The sequence below is a fragment of the Primulina tabacum genome, chromosome 5 (assembly GCF_025594145.1).
Source record: "Primulina tabacum isolate GXHZ01 chromosome 5, ASM2559414v2, whole genome shotgun sequence".
Taxonomy (NCBI): domain Eukaryota; kingdom Viridiplantae; phylum Streptophyta; class Magnoliopsida; order Lamiales; family Gesneriaceae; genus Primulina; species Primulina tabacum.
Window position 1 is genome coordinate 4,392,765 of NC_134554.1, and position 16,561 is coordinate 4,409,325.

Here is a 16,561-nt window from a genome sequence, read left to right on the forward strand (position 1 = left end):
TGACCATTGAAATTGGATATGAGTTTTCTGTAAACCTTTTTCTGAACATTTATTTACAAAATCGAGTTAAAGTATCATTGAAGCTATATAAATATAGGCTTGTGCTATTTTTTTGTATACAAAATATGGTAATTTTATACATAAATATTTAACATAAAATTGTGAGAGAGATTATAATTGCAATTAGCACCTTGGGGAAAATTGTTCCGTAATTTACACACTATTGTTAATTCGGATGTTCCGTGATTAAAAAAAAGGGGTTCAATTGCTATTTCCTAAAATATGACGCCGTCTATCTATAAATACAGCCTCGCTTTTGTTGAAATAAAATGAATCATTCTTCTCCTTCACCACCGAGACACGATGTGGAGAAAGCAGACTTTAGATTCTCTGCGGATGATCAATTCAACGAAATTCCCTTTTCCACTATCAGATTCTCTATGTTTTAATCTCTTTTATCGTAATACCTCTGCTTTACGTTCTTCATCTTCTAGTTTCACTGAGAGATTTGGTGGAAGCCCCTTTCTTTCTGCCAGAACGTCGTTTTTTCCGAACCCAAAGATTTTATTTGGTGCGAAATGGATCGATATCTTAAATTTTGATCATACTAGGTGCTTTTTCTGCTCCGAGTCGGGATCCACTGAAAAACTCCGGCGCTGCTGGAATTGTGACGCCGAGGGTGCGAATACGACTCCGTTTCTGTTCTGTCATACTTGTCGCAGTGTTCAACCGGTTGATGTCTCCATTGATTACTTCCAAATTTTCGGAATGTGGGTATTTTGTATTACGGAAAGTTAGGATTCAACTTATTGCGCTCAAATTGTAGACCAATTTTAGAATTGATGTTTGTGGATCGCTGTTTTGATGCGTGCTTCGATAATCGATTGTTCTGGATTTTTCTGCTGTCTGGGAATCATTCTTGCTACACAAAGCGTTAGTGCTGGCATATTTATGAAGTTAATGTGATAATTGCAATATGCTAATTGGACGCAATATGTTGAATTTTGAGATTATTTTTTAGGATCTCTTCATCTATTTATATTTTTGTGCTGAACATGCTTGCGGGTTTAATAAGACTGAATGTGATCTATATCTTTTCGGTGTTGAAGAATGATGTACGGAAATTTGGTTCCATTGTAGGGCGAGGGATTACAATGTTGAGGTAGGAGAGTTGGAGAGGGAGTATAAGAACTGGCAAAGGAAACTGCATCCTGATCTAGTTCATTCAAAAACCCAGGTTAATATGCTGCCTCGATGTCGTGTTTCCAATTTGTTTTCTAGAAAAAACAGTCTTCATTGACAATGACAACATTTTTGTTCGCTTTTTCCTAGACAGAAAGGGAGTATGCAGCCGAACAGTCTGCACGGGTGATAGATGCATATCGAACACTTGCCGACCCATTGACAAGAGCAATCTACATGGTATATCAATATTCATTTGGATCATAACCTTGAGCATCACATATTAATATTGCACCTTAGTGGTTATTGTTGTGTAAAAATAAGCTTATTAATGAAAGGTTAACAATGCCTAGAAATTTTGTAGTTATTCAAAGATGTTTTATTTGAATTCCTGAAGAGAAATCCATATCTTATGATTGGAGCCTATATAGCTTCGTTTTAAACTTTCAATTGTAATGGGGGATTTTGATGAAGTCAACTCTCCTTAAATTTAATGCCCCAAATTCAAGTACATGATCTCGTGTACTTGTCCTGATCCTATTCTCTTTACTGAGTGACTTTTGTTTATTTTATCTTGTAAAAATTATGCATGGCCTGACATTTTTGTCATGTGGTATGTTTTGAGCCATATGATCTATGTCAATGAAGTGTAGCATTTGAAATTCATTTCCTTTTTTTCAGAGTGGTGGAAAGAATTCTCTCAAGGTGTTCATTATTCTTTTTTCCATCATTTCCCACTAATGTTGAGGTTGACCTATGTAGATGAAGTTAGAAGGCCTGATTGTGGATGAGGAAGAAAGGATAACAGACCTGGAGCTCCTAGCTGAGGTAATGAAGTACTCCATGAATCATCTGTTTCGGAGGACTGTTTTTGTCTCTCTCTTTTAATCTTTTAGCTTCACAAAATTTTGTTTTATGCACGTATTTGCTACAATTCTGCATGCAATATGTCACAGCTCGTTTGTCATCATTAACTATGTAATTGGAGAAGCCATTGAAGTTTAATACTTTTCATTCTTTTTATTATAGATTTAGCAGAACTTATTTTTCATGTCATGGACCTGTTGAATCGTGTGATTTTAAAAAGCTTGACTTTTAAACTAATTTTTATGCCTAAGCCTTTCGGGAACAATAGAAAAAACTTGAATTGGGAAATCAGAATTGTTGTTAACATGACATGACACTAACAAGAGTTAATTGTTCCACTGATGAAATTGCATGATCACAAGCTCCTAGCAATATATTGACAAGTCAACCTGTTCAAGTTCTTTTGGAATATGTTAATTTCATATGGTGGATTCAGTATGCACACGTAAGCATTATGATCCTATTTCCCAGAGGAGCTTTCATGGAAACTGCTTTGCACTAATAATTTGTGGATTGGCATGCAGATCATGGAATTAAGGGAAGCTGTTGAAGAAGCAGAAGACACTGAGGCATTAATTCAGATCCAGGCTCAGGTATCTATAGATGTGAATTGACATAAGGACTTAGCAGTTCTTCATATCTTTTGAGCTTTAATTCTGAAACTATGAACAAAAAGAAACTGTTTCATCCATACTGTTTAGTTGGACTACTTCTAGTCGTCTGAAGGTTTTATAAATTTTGCTTAGTATTTCATATCTTTCAGATCATAGACTCGTGCATATGGCTTCAGATAATGTGTTTTTTGTGTACTTCTATGAACATTCTTGACAAATGGACAATTCCAAGTTGGCATGCTTAATCATTTTCAAGAATTACGTGCCATGCTTGATTTTGTTGATCTTTGTTGTCCGTTGGTTAGACTGCATCCGTAAGTGAACCATTTTCTCTTTGGAATGTTTTGTTTTCAAATTACTGATTATAATATCTTCCCCATTCCTCTTTTCTGCCTTTTCAGTTGCAGGAGAAATTGCAATATTGGTCTAACTCATTTGAAGATGCGTTAAGGAGTAAAAAATATGAAGATGCGCATTCTTCAATTCGAAGAATGACTTACTACAAACGTGCAAATGAGGAAATTATAAAGAAGCTTTAGTGCTGGTATACTTTCTGTCCTATTAGTTTAGAAGGTAGATTACTTCCTCTCTTTTGTAGGAACTATGGATGACAGTTTATTCAGGTTTGACTCAATAACCTGAAGGGTTATCAATATTTTACTGGACATCATACCGTGATCAGAATCTTACTCGTTCGCGTGTAGGTGTCTATAACTTTGTGCTTATATCGACAACTCCGGATACAAGATAGTCTTTGACTAGAAGTCCTTAAATGCAAGGAAATGTTACGAGTTTCGACAGGTTTTTTGACACTGGAGGTGCTCTTCGATATCAAGAGTGATAACCGAGCTTCACTTTAGTGATTTTGCTGAAATGCAACTTCCAGACAAATTTTTTTTGACACTCGGACAATTTTATTCCTAGTTGTAAGTGGTAAACATACGATTTTATCAATGTGTTTATCTTGAAAAATAGGAATGCATTTCTAATGCCGAACTATGAAACTGTGAAGGATTTGTAAAACAAAGTTTCTTTATGAATAAAATGGAAGAAAGCTTGGGTGTAAAGCATATGATCCTCATCGCCCTACTTTAAATTTTAATTTTGAAAAACCAAAAAAAAAAAAGGAAAAGGGGGAATGGATTGTCACTCTGAATTAGGTATCGAAGAAGTTGAAACCAATACATTTTGTGTTCCAACAATTATACTTTATGGTTTGTAATTTGAGCAACAATGACTGATTATTTTTATCATATTTGTATTGTCATAAATATTATATAGTCAACTTTAAATTCAAGTAAGATGAATCAAACTTGAATGTAAACTCTTATTGGAATTAAATTTGAGGAAATAAAAGTTTATATTTTTTCCGTAAAATTCTGAAGGTGAATTGTTTCATAAAAAGAATGGAGGCCCGATATAATTTGAAATTCGAAATCTAAGTAACGGTCACCTTCGAAACCCCTCGAATCGATTACAACCCATGTTCCAAGCAGCTGTCGGATTCCCGGAATTCCACCTATGTATGGCTTTCTGATCGTGATACCGACCTCATCCTCAACAACCGCCTCCAGGTGGGTCAGTTTGTGCACCTCGATAGACTTGTCTCCGACTCACCTTCTGTTCCTACCCCCACTTAATCTACGCCCTATAACTGGTCGTCACCAGTTTATTGGATCTCCTGAACCCCTCATTGATCGCATTAACAGCGGTGGTTTGTAATCCAGCCGGTTTCAGAGTCTGACCCCTCAGTGGACCCTATTGCAGCTTATTTGTCGAGGATGGGGAAGAAGTCAAAGGAGAAATATGCCGAGAGTGATGTGAGTAGGGGTGATGTTAAGATAGCTTCCTCTAAGGTTAATAGAGGAGTTGTTGCCCCAAAAGAGAATCTGAATGTTAATGTCAGTTCTGGAGATGCGCAGGCTAATAATAATGGTAATGCTGGTTCAGAAAAGGTCAGTTCGCAAAGGTTTTCGTCACCTGGAGCACTAAAGCAGAGATCCGTGATGCCATCTAGGAGGAAAGCGGCGGTAGCGGAGAGGGATCCATCCCCAGCTGGAAAGTCAGGAAAGTGCTCGAGTTCCCCTGCACCGTCAAAGTGCGTGGTTCCTAGCCTTGAGGAGGCTGCCAAGGAGGAAAATAGGAGGACCTCAAGGGAACCAGCAATAATAGTGCCATCAAGATATCGGCAGCCGTCACCAACTGCAGGGAAGAGGCAGGCAAGTCCTGTGGTAGCTAGAAGGATGTCTCTGTCCCCTGGCCGGAGATTATCAGGTGGACTTAAGGTATCCCCAGCACTGGATTCTTCCGGAATGAAGAAGATGGCTAACATTGCTGCGGGAATGTCAGAGGTTTCTGAGGCACTAAATCCTAAAATATGGACCGTGGACGAATGGTAGTATTCCATTGGATGGTGTCTCTTCAAACCTTGAAAAACTTGGAAAGGTACATGAGAACTTATGTATCAATATGATTCCTATCTATTTCTTCAATTGGGTATTGTAATGCACGTTTGTAATATTGCATTGCGATAGCATGCCATGCGCAGGAGAAGAGTTGCTTCAACTGCTGCGTCTGAAGCTTTAGAGGAGGCCATGGCTACAGAATCGATTGTGAGGAGCTTAAGGTACAGCACTTGAGCAGATGTCTCTACACTCATTATATTCATTAGTAATGCTCGTTATATTTGTTGCTTTATGAAAAGTCATTATTTTTTGTCGCTCTCACGGCTTTGTTAAGTTCGACCCCCATATATATCTCCTTTTATATGATATTTGCTTCTGTAATGCCTCGAATACAATTCTACAAAAAAACAGAATTTGGTTTAGCCACTTAAATTAATTTCTAGTCCTTTGAAGTCTTCATTAATACTTATGGTTCCGTCCACGGTCCATATTTTAGGATTTAAAGCTGGTTCATTCATGTTTAAAATATTTGAAGCAATATTTTTTTAAGATATCAGGGTACATAAAATAAGCTTGGGACACTTGCTTGTTATCCTCTTGCTGCTCTTGTTACTTTGCTTGGTTTACGTTGAATGTCAAGTAGTAGACAACTTTGACTAGATATCATTTGAACATGATTAAATTATCGATTGGAATAACCGGAACGAACATAACTACAATTTTGTTAATAGCCAGACTGGTATCCTTTGTTTTGTATCTTGAAATGATCATGGGATGCGGTGAATAATCACATATATTGTCCTCTCTAGTGATAATTTTATGCTTATTTTGTGTTTACTGATTAGAATCTTCATTTGCCACCCTCTTAGAACAACAGTCTTGACTACGAACGGATCTACTTTGTATAAAAAACCGCAGCATGTTTTCAGATCTCCACTCAAGTTCAAAGCCTGAAAATTCCATTACCTACTATCGATCGATTCATGTCAATTTACGAAGATGTTCTAAAATCCACAGCGGCGGCAGAATCTATTGCCATTAAACATAGCTCATCAGCTACTAATGAGAACACCACCTCATCAGAACAATCAAAATCCAGTACCCTTTGGGTAGAAGCCTCTTTGGCTACAAATCTTGAAGTTGTCTCCCTTTTAACCGACCAAAACTTTGCGGGCTCATCCAAAATGGAGCAACAAAGTTCTACGAAACGACATTCTGCCAACTCAATCGTCAAGAATAACTACACAAACGGCTCTTCACCAGTAGTCGGACCTTCGACTAGGGGGGCAAGTTGATGGACGTGACAGTGGAACTTGGAAAAATTTTGCAATATCTGTATATATAAAAAAGCAAAGTTTTTGTCAAAAATAGTAATTTTCCGCCAAAATACCATTTCTAAAAAAGAAAGATTTACATGAATATTAACACATGTGTACTGCAATAAATGATCACTTCAATTATTTTTTGCATTGATTACGTCAATTTCGTTTAATTCAATTTTGAATTCAATTAATTTTTATATTAATTCAAATATAATTTGTATATTATATGTTTTTTATTTTTTTTACTCAAATTAAAACTAAATTCTATTTAAAACATAAACTATATTAAAAATTTTGCATTGATTATATCAATTAATTTAATTAAAAACTGTATAAATAAATTTAAAATACAATGATTGCAATGTTCAGCATCATTCATGAGATAAATCATTCAATTTTTTTTTTCTATTTTAACTAATTTCATGCCCAAATTACTTGCTAAAAAAGAAATACAATATTCTATTAGTTTATTTAATTTTTCTAAAAATAAAATTGGTTGAGTGTAAAAGTTATCACTACAACAGGTTTTCCAATTAACATTAATTTATCATTTAATAAACATAATTTTTTATTCCAAATACATATTATTTTGAAATTACCTTAATTTGAAAGAATGAATGCGTTGTAGTTTTCTTCCAAAACTATATGTATATTGTATATCTTGAATTGTCTTCTTAAAAATTCAAATAAGAGAGCACAAAAAAATTAAAAGAGATATATTCAAGAGAGTTTCAAATGGACGTTAAATTACTCTCAATAAACATGTATATTACCCTCAATAATCAGAAATGTTTGACACTCGATGCATGCAATTCGAGATTTCCATAATTTGAAAGAGTTACGTTAATATATGGTATAATTTTGTCAAAAGCATACCATGTATAATTTTTGTCCCTTGAGATGTCTTATTTGAATTTTAAATTATAAATAATACAATATTGAATATTATATTAGAAGTCAATTTTACTCTATTTATCTTACTAAATTTATATACTCCAAAATTGAATTCTGAAATGACTCCTCTTTTCAGCATCATATATGAGTTGAATCTTTTCAATATGTAATGTTCGTTTAAATTTATATTTGTTCGTTGTTATGAACTACCGACATAAGGAAACAACGAGACATTAAGTTTGAAATTTGCTTTCATGATCGATAAATAAAAAATATTATTCATCTATTTGTACAAAATTTTAATTATTACGTATTACTAATGTGATAATTTTTTTCTATATTACGAAGTTCACGGATACATGATAGTATAAAATTTCTCGTAATGGAAATGATTAAATCAATTATAAAGAAAGTAAGCATCTTATTAGAAGACATGTTATAAAATTTATTGACATTGTTTTGGAATACGTAATAAACGTAAATTAAATAACTTTTATGATTTATGCATAATTTACTTAGGATCACATGTTTTATTTTTCTATCAGAATAATAGGTTGTTGTGTATATTATGAAGAGATTTTGTAAATAAAATCACAACCCATTTGGATAAATATTGATGAAACAATTATTGTTATCATTCATATGTGTCGAACACGTGTCATGCCACAAAATTATTTGTGAATGTGAATTTAGACGAAATTACTGAATTTTTAAACAACTATTTCTCAGTTAGTTTTATTGAATGTGATTTAAAAATATTTTTTTATCACATGTTAAAAAATAATAATATATAACTTCTCGAAAATTAAAGAATTAAATATGTTTTAAGGTTGGTGGTCGACATAAATACACTAAACACAATAAGCATCATGTCATTGCCTTAGGCTAACACAATCTAAAATTTTGATATATGATAGATAGTGATTATTAACCAAAAAAATTAATCGACATGCGTTGTATTTAAGAAATTTTTTTAAAATAACCGAAAAATAGTTATTATTTTTATTTTTTATAATTATATTATTTTTTTCAATTTAAATATTTATTCATTTTTCACTAATTTTTAATAATATCATCCCGTGCATTGCACGGGTTAAATACCAGTGAGTTGCAAATATATAGTTTCTGAGATTCTTAGAGTCGTCCCTTGATGCTGGTTTTCAGGTTTTCGGGAAGTGCACTCCAGCTGGCACTGGTGCACTCAACAACTGTGTGGCCCTATGGCAGCAATCCTGCTATTTGTATGAGCAAAAAAGTGTTATTAATATTCAATTTTTATTGTCGTAAAAAGCCTTTAAAATATTCTCCAATAACAGGAACAAGAGTGTGGTAAAAAGGAATTTCTTAAGAATAGTAATTATTCTATATACAAAATAATTATCAATCAAACTCAATTTTTGACATGTCACTAATATCTAAGTACTACGTCAACAATTGTCGGTATAAAAACTAAAAGTTTAAAAATATATAAATTAGTAAATTAAAACCATAAATTGCCCTAGAACAAGATTAAAGATGTAATTTTTTCTAAATTTTTTGATTGAATTTGATAAGATCCTGTAATATATTGGTTTTTTTAAACATTATATTATATTTTGGTTTTTGGATTCTCTAGGGTGAGTTATATATTATTGTTTTGGGAAAAAAAATTTATATATATTAATTAAAACGCGCTAACATGCACTTGGGAACATGAAAGCTTCAACAGAAAAACCTGCCACCTTCCATCTCCCCTAGCCTTTCCTCTCCCATTTGCGCCCGTTTCAATCAAAAAGGAGAGAAATTCAAAACCCTAATTCCACTCCACAATACACATACCAACAGTGTGTATGTATGTATCTGTGTGTGTGAATTGGCATATCAAAACTGTGAAAGATTGATATATATAATAAAATCACCACCACGATTCTTTCCTTTTTTTCTCCAACACCTACTTCCTTTTCTTTCACCGTTTACCATTTTCATTGCATTTCTGTTATCTATCCAACGTAATTTGTGCAGTCTTTTTCAAATTACATAATCTTATGATTGTGGAATTCTCAGGGCTTGCCTCAATTTTTCTTAATCATGCAAATTTTTAATGAACGTTTTTATTATTTTTCTTGATTTCCGCGGATTGTTTCGTGTTTGTATTATATATATTTTTTAAATTTCATCACCTGTTTGGTGGAGTTGGGATTTCTGGTTAGTAGATTTTCGTTGCAATTTTAGGTTTGCGAGACAATGAAGACGTTATTGGAGGTTAAAAAGTTAGTAGGGGTGGTTCTTTGAAGTTTGAGTGTCATTTATTGGGAAAGAAGATAAATAATCGATCGATGGGAAACATTTGTGTGAATGGAAAGATTGCTAAGGATGGGTTTTTCTATACAATGTCTCATTTATTGTGGTCGTCTAAATCACCAGATATGATCTCTGGTACTGATAATAACAAAGAAAAAGGTGGTGAAACGCCCGAAATTAAGGCTATAGAAGGTCCTGATCCTGTTCAGAATAGGCCTCCAGAAATGGTGAAGATTAAAGAGGGGGGGGATCAAATCATCACAGCCTGCAAAAATTGAGCCGGTGATTATAGTGAAGGAAGAGGAAAAGCCACCTCAGGTAGCTGGAACGTGGGAACAGGCGATCAAGAACGATGATAGGAGATCTGCTCGAATTCCTGAGCCAGAGCAAGTTGCCATGCCGGTGAATGAAAAGCCAAAACCGTCTGATGCCCCCAAACCCAAGAAACCGCACAATGTTAAGAGAATGATGAGTGTAGGGCTTCAGGTGGAATCTGTGCTAAAAACCAAAACAGGTCACCTGAAGGAGCACTATAATTTGGGCCATAAACTTGGGCAAGGGCAGTTCGGAACAACTTTTCTCTGCGTGGAAAAAAGTACAGGAAAAGAATATGCTTGTAAATCTATTGCAAAGAGAAAATTACTTTCTATGGAAGATGTGGAAGACGTGAGAAGAGAAATTGAGATCATGCACCACTTGTCTGGGTCACCTAATGTCATTTCAATCAAGGGGGCTTATGAGGATGCTGTTGCAGTTCATGTTGTCATGGAGTTGTGTCAGGGAGGTGAGCTTTTTGATAGAATCGTTAAACGGGGGCATTATTCGGAGAAAAAGGCTGCAGAGCTTACTAGGACTATAGTTAGTGTAATTGAGGCCTGTCATTCTTTAGGGGTCATGCACAGGGACCTCAAACCTGAGAATTTTCTCTTTGTCAACAAAGAAGAAGATTCACCTTTAAAGACAATCGACTTTGGATTGTCTGTGTTCTTTAAGCCAGGTATATTCAACCGTCATTGCCTTGATAAAGCATATGCTAAATGCCTCATTTGGTTAATATAGCATTTCCTTCTTTCTATCTTATTTTTTAGCATTGTATAACTGTTAAGCTCCTAATGTATAGTATACTTCGATATGTAATAAAGTAGTTGACCGTGTCATTGGTTACTTAGTGAAGAGTCAGCACATCATTTTAACTGTTCAATAAAACCAGAATCATCGTTTTGGATCATCGGAAATTTCATGAAGTTATTTTTGTATGATTTACCGTTACATAGTCCACTCCCTGTTACTAAATAAAAACTGGCTGCTTTGATAAGAATTTTTAAGTTTTTGGCAAAATCATGTTCACAACAGATCAATTTGTTAGGTGAGTCCAAATTGATTTTCGTCGAAAGTATTTATAATGTTTTTGGTTGCTTAAACAATATAGGGGAAGTTTTCACTGATGTGGTTGGGAGCCCTTATTATGTCGCTCCAGAAGTGCTTTGTAAGCGTTATGGACCAGCAATGGATGTTTGGAGTGCTGGCGTTATAGTTTATATTCTTCTCTGTGGCGTGCCTCCATTTTGGGGTGGTAAGATATAAAAGTTCCTATCAATTATTCACTTTAGTTCACATGCATGCCTTTTTTCATGAACTTGAGATTTTATCATTCTTCACACGTTCACTCTGGACAGAAAGTGAACAAGAGATATTCGAAGAGGTTTTGCATGGTGATATTGACTTCACATCAGATCCTTGGCCGATGATATCTGATAGTGCGAAAGACCTGGTGAAGAAAATGCTTGTAAGGGATTCAAGGAACCGGATAACTGCCTATCAAGTACTTTGTAAGTTAACTTTAGAAATTTAATCTCATCACGAATAAACCTGTATCTCTTTTAATTTAGTTATACAAGTATAGATGTTCCATTTTGTTTCAGATTCTTTTGATTTTCTTGCAGGTCATCCTTGGGTGCAGATTGATGGAGTAGCTCCTGATAAGCCTCTTGATTCTGCAGTTTTAACTCGGTTGACGCAGTTCTCAGCAATGGACAAGTTTAAGAAAATGGCTTTACGGGTATGGTATTTATTTGTTTAAGTAGAAAGCAAGGGACTGAGTTACATGCGATTTTGGTTGAAACAGCAGAGACAGTTAACTCGATTCCATAGATATATATGTATCTCATGGTCACTCTATTCTTTCGTTAATTACTTGGTGTTATTATACTTGATTGTGTATAATGTTACTAGTACATCCCGGTCTTGTAATCAAATTTTTTGCCTAAAGGTCATCGCAGAAAGTCTCTCTGAAGAAGAAATTGCGGGCCTCAAAGAAATGTTCAAGATGATAGACACAGATAACAGTGGTCACATCACATTTGAAGAACTCAAGAATGGTTTAAAAAGATTTGGGGCAAATCTGAACGAGTCTGAAATATTCGATTTGATGAACGCTGTGAGTATTCATTTTATTCTAGGACCACTATACACCAAGTAAAAATTTAAGATATGAACTTTGCGCATATAGTGGCAAACATGTTTTTTACGTGGTAATATTGCAGGCTGATGTGGATAAAAGTGGTAGTATCGACTATGCAGAGTTCATAGCAGCAACATTGCATCTGAACAAGATCGAGAAAGAAGATCATCTCTTCACTGCATTTTCCTACTTCGACAAAGATGGGAGCGGCTATATTACTCAAGATGAGCTTCAAAAAGCTTGTGAAGAGTTTGGCATAGCCGATGTTCACCTGGAAGAAATTATTGGAGAAACTGATCGAAACAATGTAAGTAAAACCATTGTCATCATACCTCGATAAATTTAATAGTAAAATATTTCTAACACGATTTTTGTGTACAATCATTTCAATTTATTTAATCATGGCACACCTTGTTGTCCCATTTTATTTAATCATAAAATCACACAAGATTCTGTCGTTTTCAAGTTTCCAAGGGAAGTACTGTGGTAGTCACGTTAAATATGATTTGGAAGATGAAATCCAAAACCAAGTTGAGGCCATTTCTTGTCTTCAACTGTTGTGATTGAAAGGATATTCTTGGAAGGGTACATTGTTCTGCATTACATTGTCTATGCAGGGATTCAAGATGTGGTTGAAATAACCTGTTGTAACGATTTAATTGCAGGACGGACATATAGATTATAACGAGTTTGTAGCGATGATGCAGAAGGGAAACGCAGATTTCGGTAAGAAGAGGTTTCAGAGTAATTTCAACGCTGGTTTTCGGGAAGTAACACCAGTTTGTTGACATGAACGTGGAGATATTGGCAGGTTCAAGGGAAGTAACTCCAGTCTGTAGACAATTTTCAACTTAAAATTGCTGATATTTATGCTTGTTCAATTTTGTGGCTCATTTTAAAACTGTTTTGCCATGTACAATACACGTTCATAAAAACTACTCCAAACTTTGGGCAAGGAATTAGACATTTCTTCATTTTTGTAAAATGTTTCATATCTTTTTATGATATTTGGAGAATTATGGCGGTGATCGAGATAGACGATTTTTTTTGAAAAATGCATATCATATCTTGCTATTTTTTTTACTCAGATATTATAATAATGATTGAAACTGCCCAAGTTGAATATAAAGTATCGTTATTTTGTTATTATTAAATGAAGATTCGAGTTTAATTTATAAAATTGGTGAAAAGAATAGTTAGCCGGCAATCTAAAGAGAAATTATATCATTAATAATTCCGCCCGCAGAATAGTGGTATGCATGCTTCCTCCTCCATACCGAATAAATACTCCATTAATTTTGTACATTCATTTGTTAGGAAAATTTAACTTGAAAATTAATTTGACAGTAACATGCAAATTGAGGATTGAAGATGGCTTAGAACGTAGTAGCCGTAGGCAGTAAGTTGCTTCGAGTGAAAGAATACCATCAAAAGCTAACAACTGAGTCACGAGATTGGGATTAAAGAAATTGCAAATCCACTTTTGACGTAGCAAAAGAACTTCATGCAAGCATACATACCAGCAATTCAAAAAAACAAAAAAAAAATTGTTCAAAGAGATTATACAGATTTTTTTTTTTAAAAAAAAAGTGAATCATTTATTATCTCTACTCACCTACCAAATACTTTTAAACCCATAATTAATTATTATAACAAACATTTAGCTTGTCATTTAAAAGTATTTGTTTTATTTATAGGTACTGTCGGTGGAACAAACATAAAATAAAAAATAAAAAAATAGATAGATAATTACAATATTCATTTATGATATAATAATATGAAAATTAAAAGAATATATTTTTTTGGTGGGATTATTATTTCAACGTAAAGGACCTCGATTCCCACTTCATGTTTTTGTCATCATGCACAATATCATCCTAAAAATCTTAGTGACAGCTTGAAAGATGAGTCTCCCGTCCAAAAGCCCCAAGCAGTGTACATGCAATTTCCATCAACTTCCCTGCAAATATATTCATAGTAAAATCAAAATGTTGCTCAAGTTCGACTCAAACCATGATTCTTTTCATACATAATTTCGGCGTAAATATCCTTGATAATCATCCACCCTCATGGATGGCATAGATCCATCTTTCCTAACACAAACGTTACAAGAAGATTCATGATCGTCCCAATGCGAGTGATCAGTCCTTATTGTATATGCTCATCCATACCCTCAAGAATTCATAATGCAAAGCTTATATCAAACAGATCAAATATCTGTTTCCCCCATGACTAGGTCGAAAACGCAATGTGAAATTATCATGGTGAAAACGAAATTTGATAGAAACAGCCTGTCTACTATAGGACTTCCACTCTACCTAAACTCTTCCCATGAATATTATTTCTTTAACTCACCAATGATTTAATGTCTACACGCTCCGTGGCCAAGTTACCCAATTTAACATGATCACAACAATGCAACAGGGCAAAACAAGGCGATCTCACCTTAAAAGAAGATTTTCTAAATTTCCAAGTAGAATCCTTAGAGTTGGCTAGTGCACTTGTGCTTGTTTGTTAGCGATAGGAACAAAACTTTCTGGTACCTAATTCAAGTGCAGGTGCAGACAACAAAGTTGGCAGGTCGAGACTGATGTTAACCGTACCTAAACTAGCGAGATCATTTTCTAATATTAGCATTAAAATGTGAAGCGGGAGAATTAGAATTGCCAATGCATTGTAGTAGCCCAGATGCCTAATTAAAAAATCATTTGTTTATAGGCAGCAAACAAAAGGAAGCAAATTTGTTAACTTCAAAAACATTTAACATGAAATTTTCGATTTTTTTATCGTCTGCACCTGCCTGAATAAAATCGGCATCACAATTCCGGCTAAGACTTTGAATATTATCGCAAATTCCGGCATAACCCAATAATCCATTTCACCAAATTGCTGTAATTAAATTAATCACAAAAGAAGGTTAATATGGGAAGAATAAAGTACCTCTCCTTGGCGTAGAAACAACCTTAGCAACAGAACCAACTCTAGGGACATCCTTGGTTTCCTCTGACGGAAACAAAACCCCATCAATACCCTGAACTGAAATCCTCCCATCTGTGTATATATCCGGGTCGAATAGATATGCGGATCCTTCTCCTAGCCCGAATTTCACCGACCCATCAGCCTCCTCGGCCGGCACCTTAAGCGGCAGCCGCAAAGTATCATATTTGACTTTCCCAAATCTCCTCACCGCATTATACATGCTTTCCTCTGTCTGGTACTCGGGAATCATATGATAATACATGATTTGCTCCGGGGCCCCGGGTTCGCTTAACTGGTCCGTGGTCAGCTTAGCCATGGCTTCATCATTTGGTGCCAAAACTGTAAGCACGTAGCCTTCGGACACCAATCTTCCCATCTCGGAAGCTAATGAGGTGAGATTCACTAATATATCAGCCATTTCGTTGTACCCACCGTAATGCAGGAGAGTCTGGATAAAATCCTTCACCTGCGATTCTCCGTCGAAGTGGTGGTGTGGCCTGCCGGGTCCTGGAGCAGGTGCCGGTGCAAGTGATGGACCGGGGGCCAAAGCGTCGGAAATGGGCAGAACCGGAGGATCGCCGACAGGTACAGGCGGCGCGGGTTTCTTTAATCTATTTGTTCTTGGGTCGACTTCCGGTGCACCCTCAGGCAGCACGGCGGAGGTCTCCCTCAAACTCCGCCGGTTATTGTAGTCTTGTTGGACGGATTTAGGAATCAACAGTTTTTCAATACCGTGAATTATTCCATCGGGCCGAATTATATCGTCTCCTTTGATGACCTTCGTCATGCTCACGAGCTTCATCCCATTTTTCTCGATCACCTGAATTTTTTCATCACCTGCATCGCGGCAAAGACTGGTATGAACGGTAGGATTTTTCGCCTCCCCCGGCCAATGTCTGGACTCAACCCGACTTGGAATCATATGGAAAAGAATCAAATTCTGAAGGGATCTCAGATTCCCAGGCTCGAGCAAAAAGCGCTTGAAATCGGGATCCAGATCCCGCTCTAGAGCCTCGTTTCTCGGAGCAAAGATGGTAATATTATGCTTTGATACAGCTTCTTCAAGAGTCTGAAGCAACATCGCCTTCTCCACCAGCTCTGAGAGCTCAGTGTAGCGAGAATCCAGAAGGGCTACAAGAACCGAGTTGGAGTTGATCTGTGCGGCAGAATTTGAGACCGCGGAAGTCATTGCCGGCAAACTTCCCGGCAATGCAGAAGCTATGGCGGTAAGGAGAGTGAAAAGGGCCAGGAAAAGTAGATTAGGAACCCCATAGATATGGTAATCCATGCCTGGAGAGGGAAGAAATGTGGATCTCTCAATCCAGGCTATTTCTTTCTTTCTTTCCTCTTGGTAAATGTGAAAGAACGTATCTTTTGTCGGTGGTGACTGTGAGGTGGGCTGTGTTTGGTAGAACATTTAAGTCATTGGGAAATAAATAAATTTCAGTGAGACTTCTTTTCATGGAAAACACTTTAGTATTATGATTTATTTGTCGCGTGCTTTTGTTAATATATATATATATATATATATATAACACTGTTATGTGTAAATCAGAA

The 16,561-nt window shown here is 35.6% G+C and overlaps 2 protein-coding genes and 2 pseudogenes across 6 annotated transcripts; 3 read left to right on the forward strand and 1 right to left on the reverse strand.

The window, feature by feature from the left end:
• Positions 1-328: 328 nt before the first annotated feature.
• LOC142545693 (iron-sulfur cluster co-chaperone protein HscB homolog) lies at positions 329-3,748 on the forward strand. Of its 5 annotated transcripts, none has more exons than XM_075653033.1 (7): positions 329-770; positions 1,141-1,237; positions 1,333-1,422; positions 1,945-2,010; positions 2,574-2,642; positions 3,065-3,236; positions 3,368-3,748. In XM_075653033.1, the coding sequence occupies exons 1-6, from the start codon at positions 364-366 to the stop codon at positions 3,200-3,202; spliced, it is 867 nt and encodes a 288-aa protein (XP_075509148.1). In that variant the 5' UTR covers positions 329-363; the 3' UTR covers positions 3,203-3,236; positions 3,368-3,748. The 5 variants fall into 5 exon arrangements, with proteins under 5 accessions (XP_075509148.1, XP_075509147.1, XP_075509146.1 ...); XM_075653032.1 differs by having other exon boundaries at positions 3,065-3,207; positions 3,368-3,746; XM_075653031.1 differs by lacking the exon at positions 3,368-3,748 and having other exon boundaries at positions 3,065-3,333.
• Positions 3,749-3,801: 53 nt separating this feature from the next.
• LOC142547361 (uncharacterized) lies at positions 3,802-6,395 on the forward strand (annotated as a pseudogene).
• Positions 6,396-8,988: 2,593 nt separating this feature from the next.
• On the forward strand, positions 8,989-12,982 carry LOC142545692 (calcium-dependent protein kinase 26-like; annotated as a pseudogene).
• A 702-nt stretch (positions 12,983-13,684) lies between these two features.
• Positions 13,685-16,436, reverse strand: LOC142545694 (fasciclin-like arabinogalactan protein 17). The gene is made up of 2 exons (XM_075653036.1): positions 14,966-16,436; positions 13,685-13,985 (listed from the first exon to the last, which is right to left on the reverse strand). The coding sequence occupies exons 1-2, from the start codon at positions 16,419-16,421 to the stop codon at positions 13,912-13,914; spliced, it is 1,530 nt and encodes a 509-aa protein (XP_075509151.1). The 5' UTR covers positions 16,422-16,436; the 3' UTR covers positions 13,685-13,911.
• Positions 16,437-16,561: the final 125 nt, after the last annotated feature.

What these genes read in the sequence shown, in the direction of transcription:
- LOC142545694 (XM_075653036.1), bottom strand. Translation starts at nt 16,421, where the DNA reads ATGTTCTACCAAACACAGCCCACCTCACAGTCACCACCGACAAAAGAT. An exon ending in TGTTTCTACGCCAAGGAGAG is followed by an intron (nt 13,986 to 14,965) that starts GTACTTTATTCT and finishes ATATATTTGCAG; the next exon opens with GGAAGTTGATGGAAATTGCA.
- LOC142545693 (XM_075653033.1), top strand. Translation starts at nt 364, where the DNA reads ATGTGGAGAAAGCAGACTTTAGATTCTCTGCGGATGATCAATTCAACG. An exon ending in TACTTCCAAATTTTCGGAAT is followed by an intron (nt 771 to 1,140) that starts GTGGGTATTTTG and finishes GTTCCATTGTAG; the next exon opens with GGCGAGGGATTACAATGTTG. An exon ending in ACCTGGAGCTCCTAGCTGAG is followed by an intron (nt 2,011 to 2,573) that starts GTAATGAAGTAC and finishes ATTGGCATGCAG; the next exon opens with ATCATGGAATTAAGGGAAGC.